At 42.1% G+C, this 27,800-nt stretch overlaps 1 protein-coding gene across 2 annotated transcripts in view; it reads right to left on the reverse strand.

Annotated features, from left to right (window-relative positions):
* Nucleotides 1-27,800, reverse strand: part of DENND4C (DENN domain containing 4C) — a 245,983-nt gene that overhangs the window by 9,003 nt on the left and 209,180 nt on the right. For both annotated transcript variants that reach the window (XM_073636528.1, XM_073636518.1), the window contains 6 exons: nucleotides 18,609-18,712; nucleotides 14,373-14,548; nucleotides 13,228-13,395; nucleotides 11,005-11,185; nucleotides 9,680-9,925; nucleotides 243-360 (listed from right to left, as the gene is read on the reverse strand). In XM_073636528.1, the coding sequence (XP_073492629.1) occupies nucleotides 243-360; nucleotides 9,680-9,925; nucleotides 11,005-11,185; nucleotides 13,228-13,395; nucleotides 14,373-14,548; nucleotides 18,609-18,712 (993 nt within the window). The remainder of the gene's footprint in view (nucleotides 1-242; nucleotides 361-9,679; nucleotides 9,926-11,004; nucleotides 11,186-13,227; nucleotides 13,396-14,372; nucleotides 14,549-18,608; nucleotides 18,713-27,800) is intronic.

A 27,800-nucleotide genomic window follows, 5' to 3' on the forward strand; every position in this document is an offset into this window, starting at 1 on the left:
GCTTAAAAAGATAGGTAGCACTTCCATTAAAGACCTGTGTTTAATTCTCACCCTTCAGAGTGGAAGTGAAGAGTGCTTTAAGGGCTTCAAGAAAGCTGCTCAAAGCTTGCTGTGCATACTGTTCTTTTGAGTAAAATTTGCAAGTTCAATCCTGTGTGAATTAGGCAAAAAAAAAAAAAAAGAAAAAGAAAATGTTGCTAGGAATGACCAAAAACAGTTATGATCACTGCAGAACTTATTACCCAGGTTTCGCCACTTTATATAGAGGGCCTCCCCGGGATCCTGGTGTAGGTTAACATTGTCCCATAACAACTGAATGTAAACCAACTTGCTGTCTTGCGACAAGGATGACTGGGAGATCTGTTAACAAAAAGAAAAAATATTTAGCAAATTTCTCAGTAAGGCACAATGCTTTATGTAATATGAGATGCTTTAAGTATAATGTTCTGAATAACAAATTATAGCATGCCATGTATCAGGCCAATATCCAATTCAATTTTCAGAGTTTTCAGTACTTTAAAGCAGTTGTATACCCAGAAGAAAAAAAAGCTGAGTTAGACTTACCGGTAACTCCTTTTCGGAGAGTCTTCCAGGACAGCCCATAAGACCTAGGGCTTCTCCTACCAGGACAGGAAACACGTTAACCCCCACTAGATAAAAGGGTGGTCCTCCAGGCCCCATGTCAGTATTCTCAAGAACTGTAGGACGTCCCTGTAAAACATATGCATACTAAACATAACTTCAAGACAAAACCGGGTGAGAATCCGGCTGTCCTGGAAGACTCTCAGAAAAGGAGTTACCAGTAAGTATAACTCAGCTTTTCTCTAAGCGTCTTCCAGGACAGCCCGTGAGACGATAAGCCAGAACTTACCAGTCTAGGGAGGGACAACTGCCTGAAGGCCCTTACGACCAAACGCCTGCTCCGGAGCAGATAGGAGATCCAGGCGATGTTTAATGAAGGTTGAAAAACTGGACCATGTGGCAGCCTTGCAAATTTATTCTGGTGAGGCTCCAGCCCTCTCAGCCCAAGACGCAGACAAGGCTCTTGTTGAGTGCGCAGTGACAAAAGGCGGAGGAACTTCCCTAATTTTGTAAGTTTCAGAAATAGCTTGCTTTATCCATCTAGCCAGGGTGGCTTTAGATGCACTCTTTTCCCTTGTGTGCTCCTGAAAAGAGAACAAACAAGGTGTGTGTTTTTCTAAAGGTCTTGGTGACCTCAAGGTAGACGAGAAGAATTCTTCTCATGTCTACAAAACTGAATTTTCTTTCTTGGTCGCCCTTTGGCAAACTACAAAAGGTTGGCAGTACAATGTTTTGGGATCTGTGGATGTACTGGCCACTTCAGGCAGAAATCCTGTATCAGTTTTCAAAACAACCCGATCCTTAAAAATTGTGAGGAAAGGCTCCCTCACTGATGGGGCCTGTAACTCACTTACCCTACGAGCTGAGGTAATTGCCACAAGAAAAATTATAACTTAACTGAAATATCCTCTAGGGGCTCAAAAGGGAATTCTAACAGAGTTTGAAGCACCAGAGACAGGTGCCAGGTTGGACAACTTCTAACCACTACTGGCCTGGACCCAGAAATTGATTTGAAGAATCTAGCTATAGTGGGAAAATTGGAGAAAAACACAGATAGCTGCCGCCTGTAACTTTAAGGTAGACATTTGACGAGATTTGACACACCTTGAAAAAATTCTAAAATTGAAAGAACATCATAAGTTAATCTTTGATTGGAATATCACTCCAAAGACATGCTGGTAGGTTAATTGGCTTCTGTCCAAAAATTGGCCCTAGTATATGAATGTGAGTTGGGGACCTTAAATTGTGGGCTCCTTGAAGGTAGGTACCGATGTGAGCATGCGATGTATGTGTGGAGCGCTGTGTAAATTGACAGCGATATATGGGTATCTTAAATAAAAAATAATAATATAATAGATGAGCATCTTAATGAGACACAATGTACAGGGATAGGGATAATTGTAGACATGCACCCACACTCACTCAGGTTGAACTAGATGGACTAATGTCTTTTTTCAACCTTACTAACTATGTAACTATATATGGCTCCAGTGACTGGCTTTCTGCAATTTACCAGGGTCTTGACTACCTTGTCAGAGAACCCCTGGCACTTAGTATCTTTTCTTCAGATGCCAGGCCATCAAGTTTAAGGAAACCACCTGTGGGTGCGACACTGGACCCCGCGATAATAAGTCTTCTCTCTTTGGAAGACGCAGTGGAGGCTCTAACACCAGACTCTGTAATAGGAAAAACCATGGCCTCTTGGGCCAAAAGGGGGCTATTAGGATCAGATCTGTTTCTTCTAGAAGAAACTTCCGAGGGACTTACGGAATTAGCCTGATCGTCGGGAAGGCGTAACAGAGGCTGAATGGCCATGGATTCACCAGAGCATCGATCCTCAATGATTGATCCGCTGGGTTCAGAGAAAAGAACTTCTCTGTCTTGCGATTATTCTGATCTGCGAACAGGTCCGCTTCAGGACATCCCCATCTGTTGGTGAGACCCGTAAAGATTTCGGGTTGAAGGGACCAATTGTCTCGACATACCCAGTAGCGGATGAGATAATCTGCCAGACCATTTTGTGTCCCCTTCAGGTGCACTGCTGTAATTGAAGCTAGATTCCCTTCTGCCCATGATAAAATCTCTTTGGCGACAGATTGAAATATCCGACTCCTCGTACCTCCCTGTTTGTTGAGGTACGCAACCATAGTGATATTGTCGGATAGAATCTGGAGATTGTGTCTGAAATGCCTGCAAGGCTCTCTTAACTGCTAGAAGCTTTCTCTGATTCGATGACACTCTTGCTTCCCTTGAGGAGCATTCTCCCCGTGCCATTGTGTTTCTGAGGTGTGCTCCCCATCCCCAGGAACTCGCATCCGTTGTGATCCTCTGGAAAATAGGAATGGACCATGGTAGACCTCTTGTTATGTTTAGGTGTGTCCTCCACCACCACAATCTTCTCTTTACCCTGGAGGGTAACAAGACCCTTGATTCCAGTGAACTTGCGCCTCCGTCCCAGTCCCTTAGTAGAAACAGCTGTAATGGGCGTTGATGAAATCTTGCCCATGGCACTGCAGGAAAGCAAGAGGTCATCAGACCCACTGCTCTTGAAACCTCTCTCAGGGAGACTGACTGATTGGTCTGTAAAGCTGACATTGTTTGCATAATTTTTGAGACCTTTTCCTGCGGTAGAAAAAATTTTTGGTCTACTGAGCAAAATTCGTAATAATCGCTCTGGTGACTGGCAAGAAAATTCCAGCCTGTACCCACTGGTCACTAGGTCCAGGAAGAATGTACTTGAGGTGACTGCTGCCCACTGTGGGAGAAAAGCCCTCAACCTTCCTCCCACTGGGAGACATGAGTCACTGTGGCTTGGTGGGTTGTTGAGGAGGGTTAAACAAGATGCCCCCCTCTGCCTCTGCCCTTGTGCCCTGTCCAATGTTTTTTGGGCCTATTGTCCCTTTCTCTAGGACCTTGCTGCCTACTTTGGCCACGAAAATGTTTTCTGGCTGTTGCCTTTTTCTTATTCTCTGAAAAGGCCTTTTTTCTATCGGCCGTGCATTCCAGCGCCTCTTGCAGATCTGGGCCAAAAAGATGATCGCCTGTTAATGGAAGACCACATAGGCGCAATTTTGAGGCAGCGTCGCCTGACCAGGTTTTAAGCCATAGGCTTCTTCTGGCCGAATTCACGAAGGTTGAGGACCTAGATGTCATTCTTACCGATTCTGCGGAAGAATCAGCTAAAAACCCCACTGTATGAAAGAGGAGAGGGAAAGATTTCAGAATCTGCTCTCTAGAGGTACCTGCAAACAAGTGTGTTTGTATTTGTGTCAACTGTACTTCTAAATTTCTGGCTACACACGTGGAGGCCAGAGCTGGTTTAAGATTTTTAATGGCTGAGTCCCAGGCTCTGTGAAGAAGGGTATCGCCAGTTTTTAGAAATGTTTGAAAGAATTTTTGTTCCATGGCTGCGCTGTGTCCTCTTCAAATGGAAACCTTCTTTTTAGGTTACCGGAAAAGAAAGGTTTTCTCTCTGGATTTTCCCACTCCAGCTTGATAGTATCAAGAAGGGAACTAGGCACGGGAAAAACTCTAGCCTTTTTCTTATGTAAACCTCTGTACATAAGGTCATGTTTAGACAACTGTACCTTGTCCTCTTCTATATCAAGTGTCGTATAGACAGCCTTTAATAAGTCATCGATATCTTTCAATGATAACTTATACCTCGAGCCCCTTGCAAATTTTTTTTCCCTGAGCCTTGTATCTGACCCCGATTCTTCCGGAGAAGACTGGGCAGATCCGGCTTCAGCCTCAGAGTTTTCACTCTCTGCACTCTGCTGTGGAGCACTAGGACCGGCTGAAGTCCTAACAGGAGATGGACCCTCTGAGGGAACCTGAATTTTGTCAATTAATTCGAATTTTAAACAAGCTAAACGTGGACGTAAGCTCATCTCTAACAAAAGTCAGCATTTTCTGACAGGAGACTACCGGGTCATCCTTAACTTGGCTGTCTATACAGGTGCGGCAAACTGCTTTGCTCCAGGAGGAGCTCAATTTGCTTCCGCAAACTACACGTTTCCTGCGCTTGGGCCTTGTCCTGAGTCTTGGCCTGCAAGAGAACAAATGATCCCAATAAATTTTATGCCACATACACTCCATAACACCCCGTGCAGGAGGAAACGAAAATGTGCCCCCTTAACCTAGTCCCTACTGGTTACAAGGGGTAGACCACTCAGAGGATGTGCAAGCAAGTAAAATACACTTCAGGCTTACCTGTAAGGTGCTGGTGTTAGGGCCTGCTTCCACTACCTGTGCAGGTGTTGCTGAGGAGTCCATCCCGCTCCTGTAGTGGTCCGCAGCCTTTGCTGGGTTTCACTATTTTAAAAACCAGTCTCCCAGCGTCCCTGTTCGCACCATTTTTAGAGACAGGAACGAACATCTCCGGCGCCCACTGATGACGTCACACGCCCCGGAAGTGATCCTGCCAGATACTTCCTGTGGGCCAGCTTGGAACGCATAAGTTTCGCCCCTTCACACGTGCGGTTTTCTCTCTTCCCCTGTACACTCCAGCCATGCTGTTTAACAGGGAGAGAACAGCCGACTGCCACCATGCGGCTCGTGGACCGGAGCTCCGATGTACACCGCGGTACTGGCATTCCCCATGGACTGAGAAGCAGGGACAGCAGCCACAAACCTACTCCCCTGGTGGATGTGCCACTCTGGGACAAGGAGAAGGTAGGAATACCACCCCAAAAACGCCACAGGATCCCTGCTCGTGAGACCTAGGGGAATCAGCACCAGGAAACCTGTTACCCTACCGTACGCAGGAAACACTAATACTGACATGGGGCCTGGAGGACCACCCATTTATCTGGTGGGGGTTAACGTTTTTCCTGTCCTGATGACATCACTCCCGCACATGAGGAGCCCCCCCGTTCCGGCACGATACACCGGACCTTTGCCAGACCTTCACTGCGCATGCGCCGCTGATGTCGGCGTCCTCATGCAAGGTGAATATCTCCTAAACCGTACAGGTTTAGGAGATATTCATTTTATCTACAGGTAAGTCTTATTATAGGCTTACCTGTAGGTAAAATGTAAAGGGGTATACAACCGCTTTAATGTGACTTGTTTTGAAAAAGGTACATGTTCTGGGGCTGTATTTCTGCTCCAGGCTTTGCAAACTAGCGTGAAACCAACCTAAGACATAAGCGACACTTTTTTTTTTAACACTGTATACTTGATACTGTTTAAAGTAGAAGAAATGGCAACATCCAAAGCAAGTCCAAAATGGTACCTCTATAATTGTATTCAATTTCCTCTGTGCAGTCTGTAAAACTCTCCCAAAAACCCCCACAAAATACCTTTTTCTGTGCACTCACATAACTGACAACACTCCCTGCTTGTCCTTTCCCTAGTAAGCTGCAGACAGCTCTCTAAAGAATACCAAAAAGTAAAAATTGAGTGAAGGAAAAACTGTACATTAATCTGGACTGAAAATTGTCAGAGCAAGACACAAACCATGCATACAAACTGGCGGAAGTCTTCACAGAAATATGTTAATGGGACGGTGAAGCTTCTGATCGTGCTAGAGGGATTAGCTTTTTGGTAGAAAAAAAAATGGGCATTATGGGAAAGTGAAAAAATAGGGATAACTTGCAGTTACGTTATTCTTTATTTTAGCCTGGCGAGACACTTCTTTCAATCTAAACATTATTCAAGACCTGAAGCTGTATGAGACAGCTGTAAAGGGGAGTAGATTAACATTTCCTCTTCCTTAGACATTCAACAGGCAATGTTATATTACAGACAGAAGATGGGAGGGGATTAAAATAGAATTTTTGTACTCACCAAAATATCCAGTTCATTGAGGGACACAAGCAGTGTAACTTTCAGGTTATACAGCAGCCTACGGGAGATTTGGACACTGGCAAACAAAACTGTAGCTCAGCCTAGAATAACCTCTTCCACTCCCAATATGTCTCAGTTTTGTAGCAAAGCAGTACTGAAAGCTTAATAATAAACACAAAGGTGTAGAACCATTGTCCCTCAATGGACTCCAAAAAAAGCATTATACAGCGAGCACAAAAATCCTATTTACTTTTTTGCTCATTAAGGGACACAGGAAGCCAAAAAACTTCCTGTGCCCCTTTAAAGCAGGCCAATTGAGGGGCATGCAACACAGCAAACAAATGTTAACAGGTTTAAGAAAACAGAGAACTGAGACCTGGCTAAAAATCAAACAGCTGCCTGAAGGACCATACACCTGAAGCTGGCATCAGATGAGGCCATAATGTCTGAAAAGAAAATCGGTTGGCACTCAAAATGCCAAAAAGCCCCAGAAGCACTTGCTAATCTAGTAGAGTGTGCCATGATAGCATAACGCACTGCCTGATCCTTGGGGCCATAAGCTTAGACGACAGCCTGTCTAAGCCACCCATTGATGGTGGAATGAGAATGTGGTGTACCCATGCAGGGTTTTTCTATTATGACAACAAAGGTACCAGTCTTCATGAAAGAAGCAGTGGCTGAGAGAGACTCTCTTAGCCTAAATCAAATACAGACAACGAAAAGAATCTTCCTTTTGATGAACTGTAGCCAGGCATTGGGATTAATAACAATGTCCTGTTGAGGTGAAAGGCAGAAACTACCTCAGGCAAGAAGTTGTTATGAACATAAGCACCATCTTTTCTCTATGCAAACCAGAAGTGGTTTCTAGTAGGATAAGGCCATCAGTCAGACACTCGCCTGGTGGTTTCAAATCCTATGAAGTCACAGAGGAATGGTCAGAGGAAGCTATGTGGGAGACCTCCTGTACAAAGATCTTAATCAAAGGAGTGACAGGCCAAAACAGAATGCCTTCTATGTGTCATGTGACAAAACCTTCCAAGAAGTAGACTTCCTAGCTTTCAGCATTGTAAAAATCACAGACTTGCAAATGCCCATGTATTTTAGAACCTGGCCTTCAAACAGCCATGCCATTAAAGTCAGAGACCATGAATCAGGATGGCAAATCAGTCCAGAACATCCTGATGATCTGCAGAACCCACAGAGCATTTACCAGGAGTCTTACCAAGTTGGCATCCACATTCACCCAGGCCATTTCCAGGACAATGAGAATCACCGGAATTCCCTCCATTTCAATCATTTGGAAAGCAGATGAGAAAGAACTTTAAAAGGAGTATAGGCATAGATGAGTGTTTACTGAACTGCTGAGCCACCAAAACATCCACTCATTCAGCTAGAGGACTCCTGCACCTAGAGAGAAATCTATCCAGTTAGTTGTTAAATCAGGAAGCCAGGAGGGTCCACATCCAGCAGCTCTCACCCTTGACACAGGTTCTGGAACATGTCTGAGTGCAAGGAGCATCCCAGATCCAGGCCCTGCTGGCTGAGAAAGCCTGCCTGCTAGTTGTCTACACCTGGAATGTACATGTCTGAAACGTGAAGTTCTGCCCAGGACTGGATCTAATCTACTCCTCTTCCCTCATTTATGTACCTCACTGCTGTGGTGTTGTTCAATTGGATCTGAATGAAGAACTAGTCCAAAGCTGTAGAGACTGCCAAATTGGCAGGTCAGAGTGCCCAGGACTCCCCTACCCAACAAGCGCACATCTACCATGGGGATTTTCCAAAAGATGGAAAGGAAGGACTTCCTTGACTCCAGAGCTGGATTCCTGAGCACAAGGACAACCTGGTCCTCAGTGATAAACAAATCAGTTTACCAGAGACTGGATCAACCTAACCCATGTCAACAGAATATTGCATTGTAGACATCTGGAATAAAAACAGGTCAAACTGAACTGCCTTGAAAGAGGCTACCATCAGACCTGGAACTCTCATGTAAAAGCAGAGACACAGATATTAGACAGAAGGGTTCGAATCTGAGACCAAACTGTTTGAATATCCTGTTCTGGATAGAATGCTTTTGACTGAACTGTGCCCAGGACTAAACCCAAAAACAAGTTGTAGGTTTATATGACTTTTTGAAGTTTAGGATCCATCCCATTTGTTGTAACTCTACATTGAACTTTGAGGTTATCCAGAAGAGTCCACGTCAACTTTTCCTTCAACAGTAAGTCATTCAAGTATTCTAAAATGGAGTTGCAATGATACTGCAGAAGGTCTAGTACAGGGGTCAGCACCTTGGTAAATACCCGAATGAATATTTAAGGGGCCCCATGACACAGTGTTAGAAGCTGCAAGAGGAGATGATCCAGCCAACTTAATGGAGTCCTAGAAGATTCAGGATGATGCAGATTCAAAAATCAGAGGATACCATGATTCCAGACTGCAGACACTGGTACCCAGAAGGCTCATTGCAAACAGTCCCAGAATTATTGATAGCATGTGAGCTGGGGGCACCTGATACAGTTACACTGTGCCCCCCTGCCTAGAATCAGACATATTACAACTGCGTGGCAGTAAAGCAACATTTGAGCTCAGGGTAAGCGGCAAGGCCTCAGGTATTGACAAAACCAAGACAGCTGGTAGCAGCTGAGGGTCGGATGGCCAAACTCACTGCAGGCAGGCAACAGGAACCGGTCAAAGATTGTTGTTTCATGCAGGAGCAACAGCAGCAGGGAGATGCTTACTTAATGCTGCATGACAAGAAATAGTGCAGAGCACCCACGTACACTTCATCCAATAAAGTCAGCAATCAGTCCTACAGCGTTTAGCCCTTCCGCAGTAACACCGACTGGAATGGGGATTAAAGGTGTCCAGAGACTAAAATAAATGAGGTAGCTCATGGTGTTTGACCCAACTTGCCTATTCACGTACTCAGCCTTCAGATACAGGGCGAGCGCTGAAGCATTGCCAGTGAGTCAGGAAGGCACACTACGTGGCACCCACTGTTGAAAGGACACTTCCAGGGTTTCATCCTAAGCTGAGGAAGACTGCACTGGAAAGCTGCGATCAGATAGATAAAGCTTCAGCAGCATTAAGAAAAGAGTCTTGATTAAAGGAAAAAAAATCAAAGCAGAAATTTTACCAAGTTATTTACAACTAAAATAAAGCAATGTCCTATACATTGTATAACTTAGCTACATATTAAAAAAAAAAATAGCCCAAGTAGCCTGTTTACACTATAAAATATTATACCATTCAAACTCTTTCCAAGCTTTTATAAAGCATAATTGGTAATGACTTACTGTACCTGGACTCCACCATTGCAATGCTCCGATGTCAGTATCAGCCCTGGTAAATTGCTTGGCAAGTCTAAACGTCTAAAATACCACACCAAATTCCAGTAGATGATGGGATGCTGATTGATAAAAGTAGCTGTATGGATGACTTGGTCGCCATCATTCTCAAGCAATGACTCCAACTCTTTCCGCAGCACAAGTGGACTTAGATAAGGAACAGAAACAGGTGGAGGATTGTGCCTCTTTTCTAAAGGATCCTGAAAAAAAAAAAATCAGAAACCCAGACAAGATACAGTCAATCTACACATTAAATACAGTACAATTGTGACATCTAGTGGTTTTTCATGTTTAGGACAGGGAGCTTGGAGAAATCTGCTACTATGATTATGGTTGATAGAGGCAAAAGGTTTATGAAGGTGCAGTTAGCCAGAAACAGAAATAAACCAAAAAGTAAGCCGGAAATTAATATCTAAGGGGAAAGTGGAAGGAGGAGTTAATTGGGGCTTATTATGGTAAACTAAGGATTACAAAGAAGTTAAATAGGAACACATTTTATTTAAAAAATCTTGTCAGGTTGCATTACCCGACAACATATGCAGATCGAAGTTCATCCCTTTGCCCTGCAGATGAATGAAACAGAGTAAATACAAAAGTAACAATGTTACTCTGTATCTCTGAATCACCTAAACAGTATTTATAAACACTGTGTGAGAAGGTCTACTGTTTTGACAGCAGCTGCTGTAATAACTGCTGCATTTACACAGCAACTGCTGGCTGTCATTTTGACAGCTGGCATCTTAAGCAAATAGTAAAAGGGGAGGGGTAGAGCGACAGAAGTGAAAAAAGTACAGGGCATGCCACACATCCCCCTTATAAAATCAATGGCATTCTTCCTTTTTAACACACAGATCATCTAGACAGGTTTCCCAATCCTTTCAGTGTCTAGGCAACAATCTACCGTAGTTATCTGAAATTTATCAGGAATAGCATCCTATGAATTTTCTCCATTTATATTTTCTTTAAAGAACAAGTGATAAAAGTGCTCTGTTTGCTCAGATTAACTAGTGTGCTTTATTTCCCTGTAGAAAAGGTAACAAGCTTTCTTCCACACATACTTCTGAATGAATTAGTGCCAGAAGAAAGATATATATACTTCAGAAATTGGATGTGCAGTGGGTAGGTGATCTGCCAAAAGACATTCTGCATTGAAATATCTAAAAATGATCTAATTCTCAAAGCATTACCTATAACCTGGCAATTAACCATAAGGTCACAGGCCTTCAGAAAGTTCAAAAATGAAATTTGCTTTACCAAGCTAACAAGCAGAAAGACATACCACAACTTCCTGAAGACTGTTAGGTAGGCTAACAGTGGACACCCCATGAGAAGGTCTCTGTGAAAGGTCTATGTTCTGAAGAGGTCCACCCACACTGTGGCTTCTTGTAAGAGAGGCAGCTCGTTTTGGAGTACCATTTTTGTCTGAAGGCTTTGTATCTGCATCTTGGATGTCACTGGAACTAGAAAAAGTGGTTCAAATTAAACAGGGCTAAACAATTACCCCCAAATACAAAAACACTGTCTACTTTTAAAAGGTCCAACAACTAAAATCTTTACCTTGCCAACAGAGATGAGCTCGGGCACGTTTGAAACCCCACATGCCCGATCCGGACAGGAAGCTGACACTGCACAGGGCTAATCACAGGCAGTGAGACATTTCCTGGTCCGCAGCTGCACAGATTGGGAAATGTCTCACTGCCTGTGATTAGCCCTGTGCAGTGTCAGCGTCCTGTCCGGATCGGGCATGTGGGGTTTCGAACACGCCCAAGCCCATCTCTACTTGACAATAACAATAGTTTTCTCTTCAGGCATCATGTCGTCTGTTATCTGCCTGTGCTCCTTCACAGCTCTTTCCTCCATCTGAAATCAGAGGTGGGGAAGGGGGTGCTGCCTGGGCAAGGTGACAGAACCTTAAAGTAAAATGATCAAAATCCTAATGCTTTACTGGCTTAGGTTATTAAGCGGTATTGACTATTGACTTTTTTTTTCCATAATTATTATTTGTAGCAAAGGAAAAGCCCCCAAATAAAATTATGTGGCTGAAAGAGACGATGGTTTTGACACATTCTATCTTTGTGGATGCAGCCTTGTATTTGACTGCACGCTGCTAATGAAAGTTTAAAACAATATACATACACATGAACTGCGCACAGGCTCCTGTTTGGGGAGTCCCACACTAACAATTCACTACACGGAGCACAAAAACTGGCACTTTTAATGGGTCCCAGATCCCACCTGTGAGATGTTATCTGGGTGTGGTCAGGAATGGCGTTATTTACAAGAAAAAGGACAGGTAATGTTGGCCATACACAGCTTGAGATTAATCTGATTCTTGCTGCACTGGCCTATCAACATCACCCTAAAAATCGAAGGACCAGGGTGGAAAATGTGTGGCCAAACAGCAACTGCAACCAATTAGATGCAGTCACTGTACAGGTATTCTGACAGCCATGGGAGCTGCGGCTGCTAAAATGCAATCACACTCTAAAGACATGCTGGTAGGTTAATCGGATCCTGTCTAAAATTGGCCCTAGTATGTATGAATGTGTGTTAGGGACCTTAGATTGTAAGCTCCTTGAATGCAGGGATTGATGTGAATGTACAATGTATATGTAAAGCGCTGTGTAAATTGATGGCGCTATACAAGTACCTGAAATAAATAAAAAAATAAAATATTCGGCAGGGGAGTATCCTCCATCCAACACAAACAAAGCATTTCCCAGCAGACTTACCAGCCACCCTGCAAAACAACCAAATAGAGTGATGTGTGTTTCCCTTCCATGTGCACCTTTATTGAAAAGGCTGGTTATAGGCTGGGGTGGTTGCCACTTTTTTGTACACCTAGTTGAACTGGGTGTGAGGATGCACTGGATACCTTTGCTGGCATTGTGCTCTTGCTGGGCATCATGTGCATCCCTGTGCCTTTAAGGAGGGGTTGGCTCCCTCCAGGCACACCTGCCCTTAACCTATCTATTGCTACATTTGCTCTTATCTAGGAGACTCTGAAAATTAAAGAGTTAGGACTGCAGTATACAGAAGAGATTTAACGTGGCCACTGCAGCTTACACATATATTTTCAAATGTGTGTAAGCAAATGTTTTTTTTTTTAATGTTTTTTAACATTAATTGTTAGACAGGATCAATTTGGTTGTTCTGAAGGCTGGCTAGTGTGCTGGGAAATCTTTGTTTGTGATGTGCGTTGTCCTTCCATGTGCTTACTGCAAAGGTTCGTTATAAATTGGGATGGCTGTCACTTTTTCGTAGAGTGTCCTCTGTCCATTTCATTAACGTGGATAGGGAAATCTATTACTCTCTATTGTTCAGCCTGCAAGGCTGAACAAGAAAAGTCTTGTGTATGGCTTAGTCACACGCAGAACCAATGTCCCATGTATGTTCCCTTACAACCATCGAAAACTAATAAATGAGAACAGTAGTATATTTTAATAAAAATACCATAGTTTCACCCTTTAACAGTATGAACGCACTGAAAAAAGCAGATTACCTGTGCGCAGTGTTTTCTGCTGTTGCAAGTGGAGGCAGAGATTCAGTCACATGGTTTGTGTCAGTGGTGGACGGCGAAGACTCCTTTTTATGATGAGTGGTGTCTGTTGTTGACTGATGGTTACTGCCATGCAGACTGTCCCCTGAGTTGCCTGGCTTGAGAAAAAAACTGGAAAAAAAAAACAAAACATAAATAGATGGGCCTTATTAATGAGCTGGTGTAAAAACATCTTTGGACTTTTAACAAGCACTGAAAAATGGGATTTCTATGATTACCATAAAATTATTTTCCCACAGCCCATTGAGGGATACATGAATTTAGGTACTGTTGGATTAAACTGCTGCCTACAGAAGGATTGGACTCTGGCAAACAAAACTAGTCGTAGGACTACACAGCACCAACAGTTTGTGCAGCGCTTTACTATATGAAGGAAGACAATACAGTTACAATACAATAAAACACAAGAGGGTTAAGCGGGCCCTGCCTATAAGACATTCTAATAGGGTGGAGCAAGTGGTACAAAATGTAATAGCTGTGAAGAGTGAGCTGACAGAAGAATAAAAAGTTCAGTTAGGTGGAGGTGAGATAGGCTTCCCTGAAGAGATGAGATTTCAGGGATCGCCTAAAAGTGGCCAAAGTAGGAGACAGTCAGACAGATTGAGGCAGAGCGTTCCAGAAAATCAGAAGTCCTGGAGACGAGCATGGGAGGAGGAGACAGGATAGCTAGAGAGGAGGTGGTTTTGGGAGGAGCAGAGAGGACAGTTTGGGTGATAGTTTGAGATGAGATAGGAAATGTAACTCAGGGCAGAATTGTGAATACCTTTGTATACTCATACTTTACTTAGTATACTTAGTATGCCTTATTCTGTAGCAAGCAGTACCACGAGCATTAAAAAAAAAAAAAAAAAAAAAACACAAAAAGGTGGGACCTCTGTCCCTCAATGGCCTCCAAGAAAGTTTTTTTATAGCAAGTACAAATTCCTGTTTTCTTTCTAGTCCATTGAGGGACACAATAATTTAGACACTGTCAGGATGTCCAACAGCAATGCAAATGGACGGTTGGAAAACAGAGCAACAACTGCTAACAGGTCCAACAAAACATTCCAATCCCAAACAACCCAATACTCAGACAATTATCAACGAACCTAGCAGAGCCACGCAAATCCTTGAATTCAATGTAAAGGAGAGGCAAGAAGGTGGTTTTACAAAATGGGCATACAGTGTTCAGATTGGAATCATCTGCAGTCCATCCTGCCATAATCTCTTCATCATAAACCAGAGCATCACAAGCTCTGCATTGGGAGCAACTAGACATCAGGACCTGCAAAAATAAAATATGCCATTTTTAAAATTCCTTTAAGAGTACATATCCAGGAATCTGAAATCATAATCTAAGGCTCCATGCACACGATCGTTTTTCATAAGCTCAGAAAAAAGCTAGAAAAAATACTGAATGAAAAATGCTGATAAAATTTATGCCAGCTTCTAGTAGCATTTTAGTAGCTTTTAGAAGCATTTAGGAGCATTAGCATTTTTGCAGTACTGTACATGAAGACAAAAAAAAAATAAAAGCTCAAAAAAAGCGGTTAGGGGTATTTTTAGTAGCATTTAGAAGCAGTTAGGAGCATTCAGCATTTTTTTCTGCTGGAAAAACGCTCCAAGAAACTCTTTTCTGCTACTAGACACTGAAGCTCAAAAAAATGCTAATAGCCTAAAGTAGTGTACATGGACACATAAAATAACACTGTTTAGCTTCTAGGAGCAGAATAAATGCTAACAGCTTCTAGGAGCTTAAAAAAAAAAAAAAAAAAAAACGCTAGTGTACATGGAGCCTAAAACAAACCTCACAAAAAATGTTTATATTTTATTTGCAACAATTTAAAACCTTATAAAAGAAAACACAGGTACTCCTCGCTTAACGACCAGGTTCTGTTCCAACAACCAGGTCGTTGGTTGTTAAACGAGAAGCCACAAGCAATCAATATTTTAAGCATTCTTAACTACTGTACTGTATTGTGAAAAAAAGGTCTAAAAACACAAAACTCCAGCTCAATAACGTGGTTTTAATTTGCATAGGTACAGAACACAAATTAAAATTCTGTACTGTACAATACAATGATGTATAGCGTGTTGTTCGGGTGGGGAGAGCTGATCGAAAGTCCGAGTGGTCCTTAAACAGGTAAGTCGTTAAACGAGGAGTATCTGTATCTTCATACATGCACCAATTCTTATGACATGTATGCAACAAGCATAAATATATTATGCTACACAACTGTCCTTAAGAGACACCAATTGGTTATCCATCTTATTGTGGATGAAGGTTCAATAACAATTATAAATTAATCCAACATTTATCCTGGAGTAAAAAAAAAATTGTCTTATAAAAGAAGATCATAGTTACATAGTTGGTCAGGTTGAAAAAAAGACACAAGTCCATAAATAAATAAATAAAAAAGCATTCAAATCCCATACCCACAGCTGGTCCTGAGGAAGGCGAAAAACCCCAGCAAAGCATGATGCAATTTGCTACAGCAGGGGAAAAAAGTCCTTCCTGATCCCCCGAGAGGCAATAGAATATTCCCTGGATCAACTTTACCTAAAAATGTTACTACCCAGTTTTATTATGTACATTTAAGAAAGAATCTAGGTCTTTTTTAAAGCAATCTACTGAGCTGGCCAGAACCACCTCTGGAGAGAGTCTATTCCACATTTGCCCAGCTCTTACTGTGAAGAAACCTTTCAGTATTTGGAGATGAAATCTGGAAATCTCTATCTGGAGTCCATATCTCTCTTGATACAAAAAAAGGACTCTCTTTCCAAGCTCGCTTTGGAAACCGCAGCTTGGCATTGCATGCTATTATTAAGCTTATAATCTACCAAAACCCCCAGATCCTTCTCCACTATGGATTCCCCCAGTTGTACTCCCCCTAGTATGTATGATGCATGCATATTCTTAGCCCCCAAGTGCATAACTTTATATTTAACAACATTAAACCTCATTTGCCACATAGTTGCCCAATGAAACAGTGCATTGAGGTCGGCTTGTAAATTGGAGACATCCTGGAAGGACGTTATTCCACTGCATACTTTTGTGTCAACTGCAAAGACTGAAACAGTACTTTTAATCGCAGACCCTATATCATTTATAGAGTTATTGAAAAGTAAGGGTCCGAACGCTGAACCTTGGGGTACACCACTGATAACCTTCGACCATTCAGAGTAAGAATTATTAACCACTACTCTCTGAATTCTGTAATTTACCCAGTTTTCTATCCATTTATAAATTGATCTTTCCAAGCCTGTAGACTTTACACCTTACACCAAGTCCACAGCCACCCCTCTGTTCAAGGTTTTACTTACCTCCTCATAAAAAGAAAATCGGGTTTGACAACTTCTGTCTTTCATAAATCCATCCATCCAAGGCCTTTTAAACGTATTGTCCATGGGAATATACTTTGCAGTGAGTTTGCATACAGTCTCTTTGAAGAATTCCCATTCCTGTTCTGTAATTGGTCCCCCCGTCCCAGATCTGTCAGGATGGAGAGCGGAGGAAAGAGCCGGTAAATCTGTCATTTATTGGCTCCTTCCTTTTCCAAATGCACAGAGTCCGTGATCAATGACTCTGTCCATTCATAACTGAGCATCATATACTGTGTTTACAATGCTTCAGTTTATGATTGAACAGGAGCCTCGAGAGAGAGGCTGAGAAAGGGAATGTGGAATCTGCGTCCTCAGTCCCTTTCTCTGTCTCACAGGGGAGATTTCAGGGGTCTGTTTAGACCCCTGATATCTCAACAAAGCCCCCACCCCCCCCCCACCCAACAGGGTTGATATAAAAAAAAAGGAAAAATGTAATAAATATTTAAAAATACAATTGTAAAAAAAATAATAAAAAAAATACTGACACTGTCCAGCCCCCTCCCCCCCCCCCCCCCAAAAAAAAGAAAGCATTGTAAAAAAAAAATAACCAAAAAAATATAAATTGTAAACAAGAAAAAAAAAATTGTAAAAAATAAGAAAAAATAAAAAACTATTGACAGTCCACGCCTCAGTGCCACTGTCACATGACATTTAAAAAAAAAGTATCAGTAATCAATATCGGCAAGTTCTTGAAAAAAGTATTGGTACTTGTACTCGGTCTTAAAAAAGTGGTATCAGTGCAACCCTAATACACACAATCAAAAAATCGTACTAAAAATATTGCTTTCAAAACGATCGTACAATAATCTGATTGTTAGTAAACAGCTTTCGAGAGTCGATCACGACAGTTCATCCGATGCCAGATTGTACGATTTTTATTAAAATCAGTACAGTTGTTGTTGGAAAATCCAATACAATACATCACATCACTTCCAAATGTTAATTCTGTCGTACGAGAATTTTTGTCACTTTAGTAAATTCTTCATTTTCGATATGAGACTAGCATGCAAAAAACAAAAAGATACGAATTATTCCTCCGATAATCTCATGGTGTGTACCAGGCATAAGACTGGAAGAGGAAGAGGGCTGGGGGCCTAACATAAATGTAATGCCAGCCATACATGGGATGAATTTCAAACAAATCTGCTTTCAAAAAACGCAATTAAGAATTTTTGTCCCGAATTTCGCACCATTAGTGGGCTGCAGTAACGACCGATTTTTGTGCAGCCATCAAATTTTAATGATCGGCATGTTGGAAATCTTTTGAAAAACAAACTAATTTCTAATCAATGATGGGAGAATTGTGCGAGAAATATAATCGAAAATGTAATTAGCATGATGAGCTCTGACCTGGAAAGAAAAAAAAGATTCCTGACCACAAAACTGAAGGCTTGGTTGGTGGAATTTCGAAATCAACGGAGGCACCATCGGATTACAAAACACATGAAATTTATGATTTTCAAAAGACAAATCGTTCGGAATTCTGTAGATTGCATAATTATAACCAAATATGCAATACATCCTAAGCTGAATTCTGCCATGGGCCCAGTCTGGAAGAATTTTACAAGAGGCTTTGCAATCTAGTAAGAATTACATTGCTGGAATAGGGACAGGTGAGTATAAGACTAGGAGGGGGAGCGGGAGGGGGCCTACCATGTGTGTAACCAAAAACCCAATTACATCCTAAACTGAATGCTACCATGGTGCACTGCTGTTTTTATCCTTTCCCTCAACAGTTGGACAGAACATTTGCACAGAATATTAAATGCCCAGCGACCAACCTGCTAGAATCCAGGGTATACGTATATAACATACTGTATATCAACTTTAAAGCATACTAATGCAAACGCTTGCTGCACACTATTGACGTTTGCAGTATATTCTTAAGAACAGCTAACAAAATTATTGTTTGTACAGAAAGGGTTTCTTCGTGGCTGATCCATCAATGACATCGCACTCACCTCCATAGCGCAGTTCTGAAATATACTCGATAAGCTGGTATTTTGAGAATGTTCTGATCTTTCTGAATCCAAGCCTCTCATACCTCTTCCTGGAGTTGAATCACCTTTAGACAGTAACACAGGAGTACATTTTATACACAAATCACTTACTAATATCTATGAAGTTTGTCATCATATGATGTCATTCTTACTAAAAATATTCAGCTCAAAAGTTAAGCAAGACTTTTTTTTTTTTTAAACGCAATGTGACAAGATTCAGGCTTCAGTCACACTTGTGCGACTCAAGTTGTGCGATTTCCATTGGGACATTGATGCAACTTTGGATGGGTGTGACTTGAATGCGACTTTGGGTGTTGACTTTGACTGTTGCACAAGTGTCACATTGATAACATATGGATGCGACTTTTGGAGAGTTCACATTGCAGTCTATGGCACTCAAGTTGCATTTTAAAGTCGCTGTGACTTTAAGTTGCACAGATTTGATCAGCTTCTATTGAAATACATGGGCTACCACTCGTCATGCGGCTATGTGTCCAAAGTCGCATGACAAGTTGTACAAGTGTGAATGGGGCCTCATTCAAATGTTGTACCAGGGCTCCAACTGACATCTCTCTAAAGTGATTGTGAAGTCTCGTTTTTAAAAAACAAAAATGTTTTACTTACCTCCTCTGTGCAGTTAGTTTTGCACAGAGCAGCATGGATCCTCCTCTTTTCGGGTCCCTCTTTGTTGCTCATGGCCCCTCCCTCCTGTTGAGTGATCCCACAGTCAGCAGCTTCCTATGGGACAATGGAGCTAAGTCACAGCTCCATGTGTCCATTCAGACACGGAGCCCTGCCCTGACCCCGGCCCCTCTCTTCCATGATTGGCTGACTGACTTTGATTGACAGCTGCGGGAGTCAATGCCGCCGCTGGGGTGTCTCAGCCAATCAGGAGGAATGATCCAGACGGCTTAGACATTCGTGGACATCGCTGGAGAGAGAAGGGACTCGGGTAAGTAATTAGGGGGGTGCTGGGGTGGCTACTGCACACAAAAGGTTTTTTATGTCTTAATGCAAAGAATGCATTAAAATAAAAAACCTTCTGCCTTTACAACCCCTTTAAATGTCCCATGCCAAAAACACCTGCCAACTGCATAGGTACAACCATTCTCTCCCTGTCAGCAGATTTGTCTTATATAGCAGTTGGCATATAACATGATAGTGAACAAGGTATGATTGAATCTGAGGCGAAGCTTATAATTGGCCTCCTCAACCATCATGTGCACCAAGCTCTTAGCCATGCTAGTCCATGGCTTCAAAGTAACCGGTGCACCAAGATCTCTTTCCTACTTTAGTACATAGGGAGGAGGAATCTTCTGGAGCTTTGTCATTGGCAGAGTTTAAATCAAGGATATCAAAGCAGTACTCCGGGGATACTCGAATAGTCTCTTTTCAAAAATTGTAAGGCAAAACAGCTCCTGTATAGAGCCTGCCAGCGTTTAAAGGAAATGCTTAATCTTAAGATACTAAAAGATATCTCCCAGTTTGAGCTTACGTCAGTCTCTAAAGCTGGTTACACAATCAGTTTGCTTTCACTCAACTAGTGAACTCAAGGCTGGTTCACACCACAAAAACGCACTCCAAATCTGTTCCAGGTGTGTTTTTGCATGTGCGTTTAACAAGTTTTTTGGTGTGTTCTAGTGCGTTTTTGATGCATTTCCAGATGCATTCCAGATGCTTTTTTTTCTTTTTTCCTGTTTTTTCCCCCCTTCCGGTGCATTTTCTATGCATTTTACTGCATTTCAGTACAGTCCAGTGCAGGAAAAATGCAGCATGTTCTACTTTTTTTCTGGAACTGGAAAGCCCTGGAACTGACTGCACTGGTGTGAACTATCCCTTTGGAATCCATATAACCTACTTTCCATGCACTTTTGATGCAGGAAAAAAAACGCACTGGACTGCATGTGGTGTGAATAGGCCCTTAACAAAAGAAAAAAACTCAAATTCCTGCATCTAATCTCCTCTGCTGTGCTGCTGTAGAGGCTAATTCCCCTTCCTACTGCCTGGTAATATTTATGAAAAATTGGAAGATCGTTTACGTAACCCTATGAAAGGAGCCTTTCCGTAAAAATTACAAAATCAGATGCTGTAGTGTTCAAACGTGAAATTAAGGAACAGCAACAGGTAAAACATGGGCATAATACAAGAATTTTGGCAGCAAGGACATTTAAAACAGGCATTTGACAGCTGCAGTGTGCATGAGACCTAAAACTAAGGGTAAGTGGAAGGCAAGAAAGTAGGAGAATGGGTTCTTCTGTAAAGACTATATCTGCGTGGTATGTTCTGAAATAATGAATCGCTTTAGACTTTTTCAACATATTATAAAATAGGCAAACATGAGATATTCATTCAAAAAGTGCCTACAGATAAAGGGGATGTACTTGAAAAAAATTTTACATGTGCATTCATCTTCATGATCTAAACTAGAAAAAATTGATATACAGTGGATATAAAAAGTCTACACAAAAATGAGACAAAGATAAATAATTTCAGAACTTTTTACACCTTTATTTTGACCTATAAACTGTACAACTCAGTTGAACAACAAACTGAAATCTTTTAGGTGGAGGGAAGTGAAAATAAAAAAATCAAATATTGTTGCCCAAGTGTGCACACCCTTACTAATACTTTGTTGAAGCACCTTTTGATTTTTTTACAGCACTCAGTCTTTTTGGGTATAAGTCTATCAGCATGGCACATCTTGACTTGGCAATATTTGCCCACTCTTCTTTGCAAAAACATTTCAAATCTGTCAGATTGCGAGGGCATCTCCTGTACACAGCCCTCTTCAGATCACCCTACAGATTTTCAATTGGATTCAGGTCTGGGCTCTGGCTGGGCCATTCCAAAAATCTTCCTCTGGTGAAGCCATTCTTTTGTTGATTTTGGATGTATGCTTTGGGTCATTATGCTGAAAGATGACTTCCTCTTCATGTTCAGCTTTCTAGCAGAAACCTGAAGGTTTTGTGCTAATATTGACTGGTATGTGGACCTGTTCATAATTCCCTCTACCTTGACTAAGGCCCCTGTTCCAGCTGAAGAAAAACAGCCCCAAAGCATGATGCTGCCACCACCATGCTTCACTGTGGGTATGCTGTTCTTTTGGTGACGTGCAGTGTTGTTTTTGCGCCAAACATATCTTTTGGAATTATGGCCAAAAAGTTCAACCTTGGTTTCATCAAACCATAACACATTTTCCCACATGCTTTTGGGAGACTTCGGATGTGTTTTTGCAAAATTTAGCCAGGATTGGATGTTTTTCTTCTAAAGAAAAGGCTTCCGTCTTGCCACTCTACCCCATAGCCCAGACATATGAAGAATACAGGAGATTGTTGTCACATGTACCACACAGCCAGTACTTGCCAGATATTCTGCAGCTCCTTAACCACTTCAGCCCTGGAAGGATTTACCCCCTTCCTGACCAGAGCACTTTTTACAATTTGGCACTGTGTCGCTTTAACTGCTAATTGCGTGGTCATGCAATGCTGTATCCAAACGAAATTTGCGTCCTTTTCTTCCCACAAATAGAGCTTTCTTTTGATGGTATTTGCTCACCTCTGCGGTTTTTATTTTTTGTGATATAAACGGAAAAAGACCGAAAATTTTGAAAAAAAATTATATTTTCTACTTTTTGTTATAAAAAAATCCAATAAACTCAATTGTAGTCATACATTTAGGCCAAAATGTATTCGGCCACATGTCTTTGGTAAAAAAAAATGTCAATAAGCATATATTTATTGGTTTGCGCAAAAGTTATAGCGTCTACAAACTATGGTACATTTTCTGGAATTTACACAACTTTTAGTTTATGACTGCCTATGTCATTTCTTGAGGTGCTAAAATGGCAGGGCAGTACAAAACCCCCCCAAATGACCCCATTTTGGAATATAGACACCCCAAGGAAATTGCTGAGAGGCATGTTGAGCCCATTGAATATTATTTTTTTTTGTCCCAAGTGATTGAATAATGACCCAAAAAAAAAAAAAAAAAAAAAAAGTTGTCACTAAATGATATATTGCTCACACAGGCCATGGGCATATGTGGAATTGCACCCCAAAATACATTCAGCTGCTTCTCCTGAGTACGAGGATATCACACGTGTGGGACTTTTTGGGAGCCTAGCCGTGTACGGGGCCCTGAAAACCAATCACCGCCTTCAGGATTTCTAAGGGTGTAAATTTTTGATTTCACTCCTCACTACCTATCACAGTTTTGAAGGCCATAAAATGCCCAGATGGCACAACCCCCCCCCCCCCCCCCAATTACCCCATTTTGGAAAGTAGACACCCCAAGCTATTTGCTGAGAGGCATGTTGAGTCCATGGAATATTTTATATTTTGACACAAGTTGCGGGAAAGTGACAATTTTTTTTTTTTTGCACAAAGTTGTCACTAAATGATATATTGCTCACACAGGCCATGGGCATATGTGGAATTGCACCCCAAAATACATATAGCTGCTTCTCCTGAGTATAGGGATACCACATGTGTGGGACTTTTTGGGAGCCTAGCCGCGTACGGGGCCCCGAAAACCAATCACCGCCTTCAGGATTTCTAAGGGTGTAAATTTTTGATTTCACTCTTCACTGCCTATCACAGTTTCGGAGGCCATGGAACGCCCAGGTGGCACAAACCCCCCCCCCCCCCCAATGACCCCATTTTGGAAAGTAGACACCCCAAGCTATTTGCTGAGAGGCATGGTGACTATTTTGCAGCTCTCATTTGTTTTTGAAAATGAAGAAAGACAAGAAAAACATTTTTTTTTTTCTTTTTTTCAATTTTCAAAACTTTGTGACAAAAAGTGAGGTCTGCAAAATACTCACTATACCTCTCAGCAAATAGCTTGAGGTGTCTACTTTCCAAAATGGGGTCATGGGGGGGGGGGTTGTGCCATCTGGCCATTTTATGGCCTTCAAAACTGTGATAGGTAGTGAGGAGTGAAATCAAAAATTTACGCCCTTAGAAATCCTGAAGGCGGTGATTGGTTTTCGGGGCCCCGTACGTGGCTAGGCTCCCAAAAAGTCCCACACATGTGGTATCCCCATACTCAGGAGAAGCAGCAGAATGTCTTTTTGGGTGTAATTTCACATATTCCCATGGCATGTTTGAGCAATATATCATTTAGTGACAACTTTGTGCAAAAAAAAAAAATTGTCTCTTTCCCGCAACTTGTGTCACAATATAAAATATTCTATGGACTCGACATGCCTCTCAGCAAATAGCTTGGGGTGTCTACTTTCCAAAATGGGGTCATTTGGGGGGTTTTGAACTAACTGTCCTAGCATTTTATGCACAACATTTAGAAGCTTATGTCACACATCACCCACTCTTCTAACCACTTCAAGACAAAGCCCTTTCTGACACTTTTTGTTTACATGAAAAAATTATTTTTTTTTTGCAAGAAAATTACTTTGAACCCCCAAACATTATATATATTTTTTAAAGCAAATGCCCTACAGATTAAAATGGTGGGTGTTTCATTTTTTTTCACACAGTATTTGCACAGCGATTTTTCAAACGCATTTTTTGGGGAAAAAACACACTTTTTAAAAATTTTAATGCACTAAAACACACTATATTGCCCAAATGTTTGATGAAATAAAAAAGATGATCTTAGGCCAAGTACATGGATACCAAACATGACATGCTTTAAAATTGCGCACAAACGTGCAAAGGCAACAAAATAAATACAAAATATACGCGAGTAGAGGAGAGCCAATCGGCTGCTCTCCTGACAGGGGGGGTCTGTGCTGATTGTTTATCAGCACAGCCCCCCCTCAGATCCCGCCCAGGACCACCAGGGAAGCCATCCACACTGGACCACCAGGTATGCCCCTAGACCCCCAGGGAAATACCACTATGTGCCCAGGCAGCTGCCAATCTGTGCCCAGGCAGCTGCCAATCAGTGCCCACTCCAATGCCTACCACTGCCAGTGCCACCAGGGATGCCTATCAGTGCCTCATATCAGTGCCCATCAGTGCCGCCTATCAGTGCAACCCTATCAGTGCCCAGCAGTGCCGCCTTTCAGTGCCCAGCAGTGTCGGCTATCAGTGCCCATCAGTGCCAACCAGTGCCACCCATGAGTGCCCATCAGTGCCGCCTATCAATGCCCATCAGTGCCACCTACCAGTGTCCATCGTCAGTGCCCGCTCATTGGTGCCGCCGTATCAGTGCCCGTCAGTGCCGCCTTATCAGTGCCCATCAGTGAAAGAGAAAACTTACTTATTTACAAATTTTTTTAACAGAAACAAAAGCAAAACTTTTATTTTTTTCTAAATTTTCGTTTTTTTTTAAATTTGTTTAGCAAAAAATAAAAACTGCAGAGGTGATCAAATACCACCAAAAGAAAGCTCTATTTGTGGGAACAAAATGATAAAAATTTAGTTTGGGTACAGTATAGCATGACCGCGCAATTGTCATTCAAACTGCGACAGCGCTGAAAGCTGAAAACTGGTCTGGGCAGGAAGGTGTCTAAGTGCCCTGTATTGAAGTGGTTAAAAGCCTTTAAAAGCCTTTACAGGTTACCACTTTAGATTTACAGAGGAGGTCTACTGCTAAAATTACTGCCCTCGATCTGACCTTTGCGGTGATACCTCACATGCATGGTGCAATTGCTGTTTACATTTGACGCCAGACCGACGCTTGCATTCCCCTTAGCGCGAGAGCAGGGGGGGGGCAGGGGTGCTTTTTTTTTTTTTTCTTTATTTGTTTTTTGCTTTTTTATGTTATTTTTAAACTGTTCCTTTCATTTTTTTTTTTTTAATCATTTTTATTGTTATCTCAGGGAATGTAAATATCCCCTATGATAGCAATGGGTAGTGACAGGTACTCTTTTTTGAAAAAATTGGGGTCTATTAGACCCTAGATCTCTCCTCTGCCCTCAAAGCATCTGACCATACCAATATCGGTGTGATAAAATGCTTTCCCAATTTCCCAATGGCGCTGTTTACATCCGGCGAAATCTAAGTCATATAATGCTCGTAGCTTCCGGTTTCTTAGGGCATAGAGATGTTTGGAGCCACTCTGGTCTCTGATCAGCTCTATGGTCAGCTGGCTGAATCACCGGCTGCATTCTCAGGTTCCCTGTTGGGACAGGAGAGCCAGAGAAAAACATGGAAGATGGTGGGGGAGGAGGGGGGGGGCATTCCCTCCCACTGCTTGTAAAAGCAGTCTAGAGGCCAATTATCTGCTAGGATTGCTTTTACATGAAAGCTGACAGCTGGCTGAAAAGAATGATACCAAGATGATACCTAAACCTGCAGGCATCATTCTGGTATAACCACTCAAAGTCGTGAATGGCGTACCTGAAGACAAAAAAATGGTTAACAATAAAACACAGTAAACGGTAAAGTATAAAAAATTGCATACCTGAAAAGCAAACATGATAAAACATAATAACGATAAAACATAACAACAATAACACACTGCAGAATAGAATACAGTAAAAAAGAGCAGAACAATAGAGATTATGTGCCAATGATTAGAACCTCCTTAGAGAGTATGCGCGTTAAAAACTCTTCTAGGTTCTGACATTCATTTTGCTATTTACATGGGCAGTATCATCATGCCAAGGTCAACAAACTACTCTGAGGCCCTCAGAAAGTTGTGGGTGCCTAAAAGCCAAGCAAGGGATTTAAAAAGATTACCAAATTATCTGGATCAATCATTCCACTGCAAGAAAAATAACCTATAAGTGGAGTAGGGCTGCACCAGACCACGTATAATATTCTCATTGCACATGGTTCTGGAAATGGCAAAGAGTATGTGGTTGCTGTTACAACTAGCAGCTGGAGACATGGTAGCATCATAATTCAAAAAATATATAGCCAGCACACCATGGATCTTCAAAATGTTGTCCAGATGTTTATTTAAGCGATCACAGTACAGTAGTAAAGGTGCAACGTTTCAGGGCCATACAGGACCCCTTTGCCAGGCATGTCACATGCAAGACGAAGGGGTCCTCCGCAGCCCCAAAATTTTGCACCTTTACCACTGTGATTTGATCACCACTCACAACTTGCAGGCTTGTAAGAAACCTTGTTCCCGGTACCCTCAGTCATTACACTCTGCTCTCAAACAAAATGGCACATAGTCTTTCACAGCCTACACATGTGCTGCTCCTACTAGCAGTTACAGGCCAGCTAAACCAGTCAGTACAAACTACAGAGTTAGCCAAACACACACTCACATTCTCCTACTACCAGTCACCACTAGGGAAGGCCATACCAAAATCTAGAAAGCTGGACACACACACAAGCAGAGGCAAATCTCAAAAACATCTGGTGCATTGGAATGGTTGTATAGCAGCTAGGTGGTTCCCACACTGTTTTGAGGTTACCCAAGTTATTCTGTGAGCTGGAATCCTTATGCAGTCATCTTTCCCATTGCTCATACAAACCAAACATACCTGTTGTTGGCAATGAGATTTGTCTCTGCCTATGGCTTCCACATATTGACACTACAATCAAATTGGCTGTCTCAATCACGGAAGTACAGAAAACACAAGGGCACAGTAACAATGCAATCTCACACAGATTAGTAGAGATTCACAACCTAGCTTTATAGGCACCGATGATGCACTACAATGTGAAAGTGGAAACTCCTGCGCTGTCGGGGGGGGGCTACGCTAAAAGTTCCTTCTTCCTCTGAAGAAGTCACGTGACGTGACGATACGCATTAGGATTGGAGCATGGGACGCTGCCACAGACAAACAACAGGAGACGAGCTCGGCGCTCGTAGTTACTACACACTGCAGCATTGTTTTAAATGTAAGTTGATTGGACTTGTTTTATTAAATAAATATACCTTTTATATGGGATCACGCTATGTGCGTCTCTTTCCCCCTCACACTGTACATCACTACTCTACCTGACGAACACTGAGGAGAGAGGCACAGGGACAGATTCCAGATTGGTGATACCCCTGGAGGCATACGAGCTTGGCGCTTGTGGATTGATGCCCACACTCACTTCATGAAAGTGAGTGCAACCTCCCCCCGTGTGTTTCTTGCCCCCCTCCACTGTGGTCGTCGCAGAGTTATTTTACATGCTGTATACTTTTTATTTTTTATATTTCGCTTGGCATGTTCATCATTGTCACTACCTTATACACGGAACGTCTACACCTGCGGGTCATTTGCAACACAGGCTGTAC

The sequence above is a fragment of the Aquarana catesbeiana genome, linkage group LG01 (assembly GCF_042186555.1).
Source record: "Aquarana catesbeiana isolate 2022-GZ linkage group LG01, ASM4218655v1, whole genome shotgun sequence".
NCBI classification, from domain to species: domain Eukaryota; kingdom Metazoa; phylum Chordata; class Amphibia; order Anura; family Ranidae; genus Aquarana; species Aquarana catesbeiana.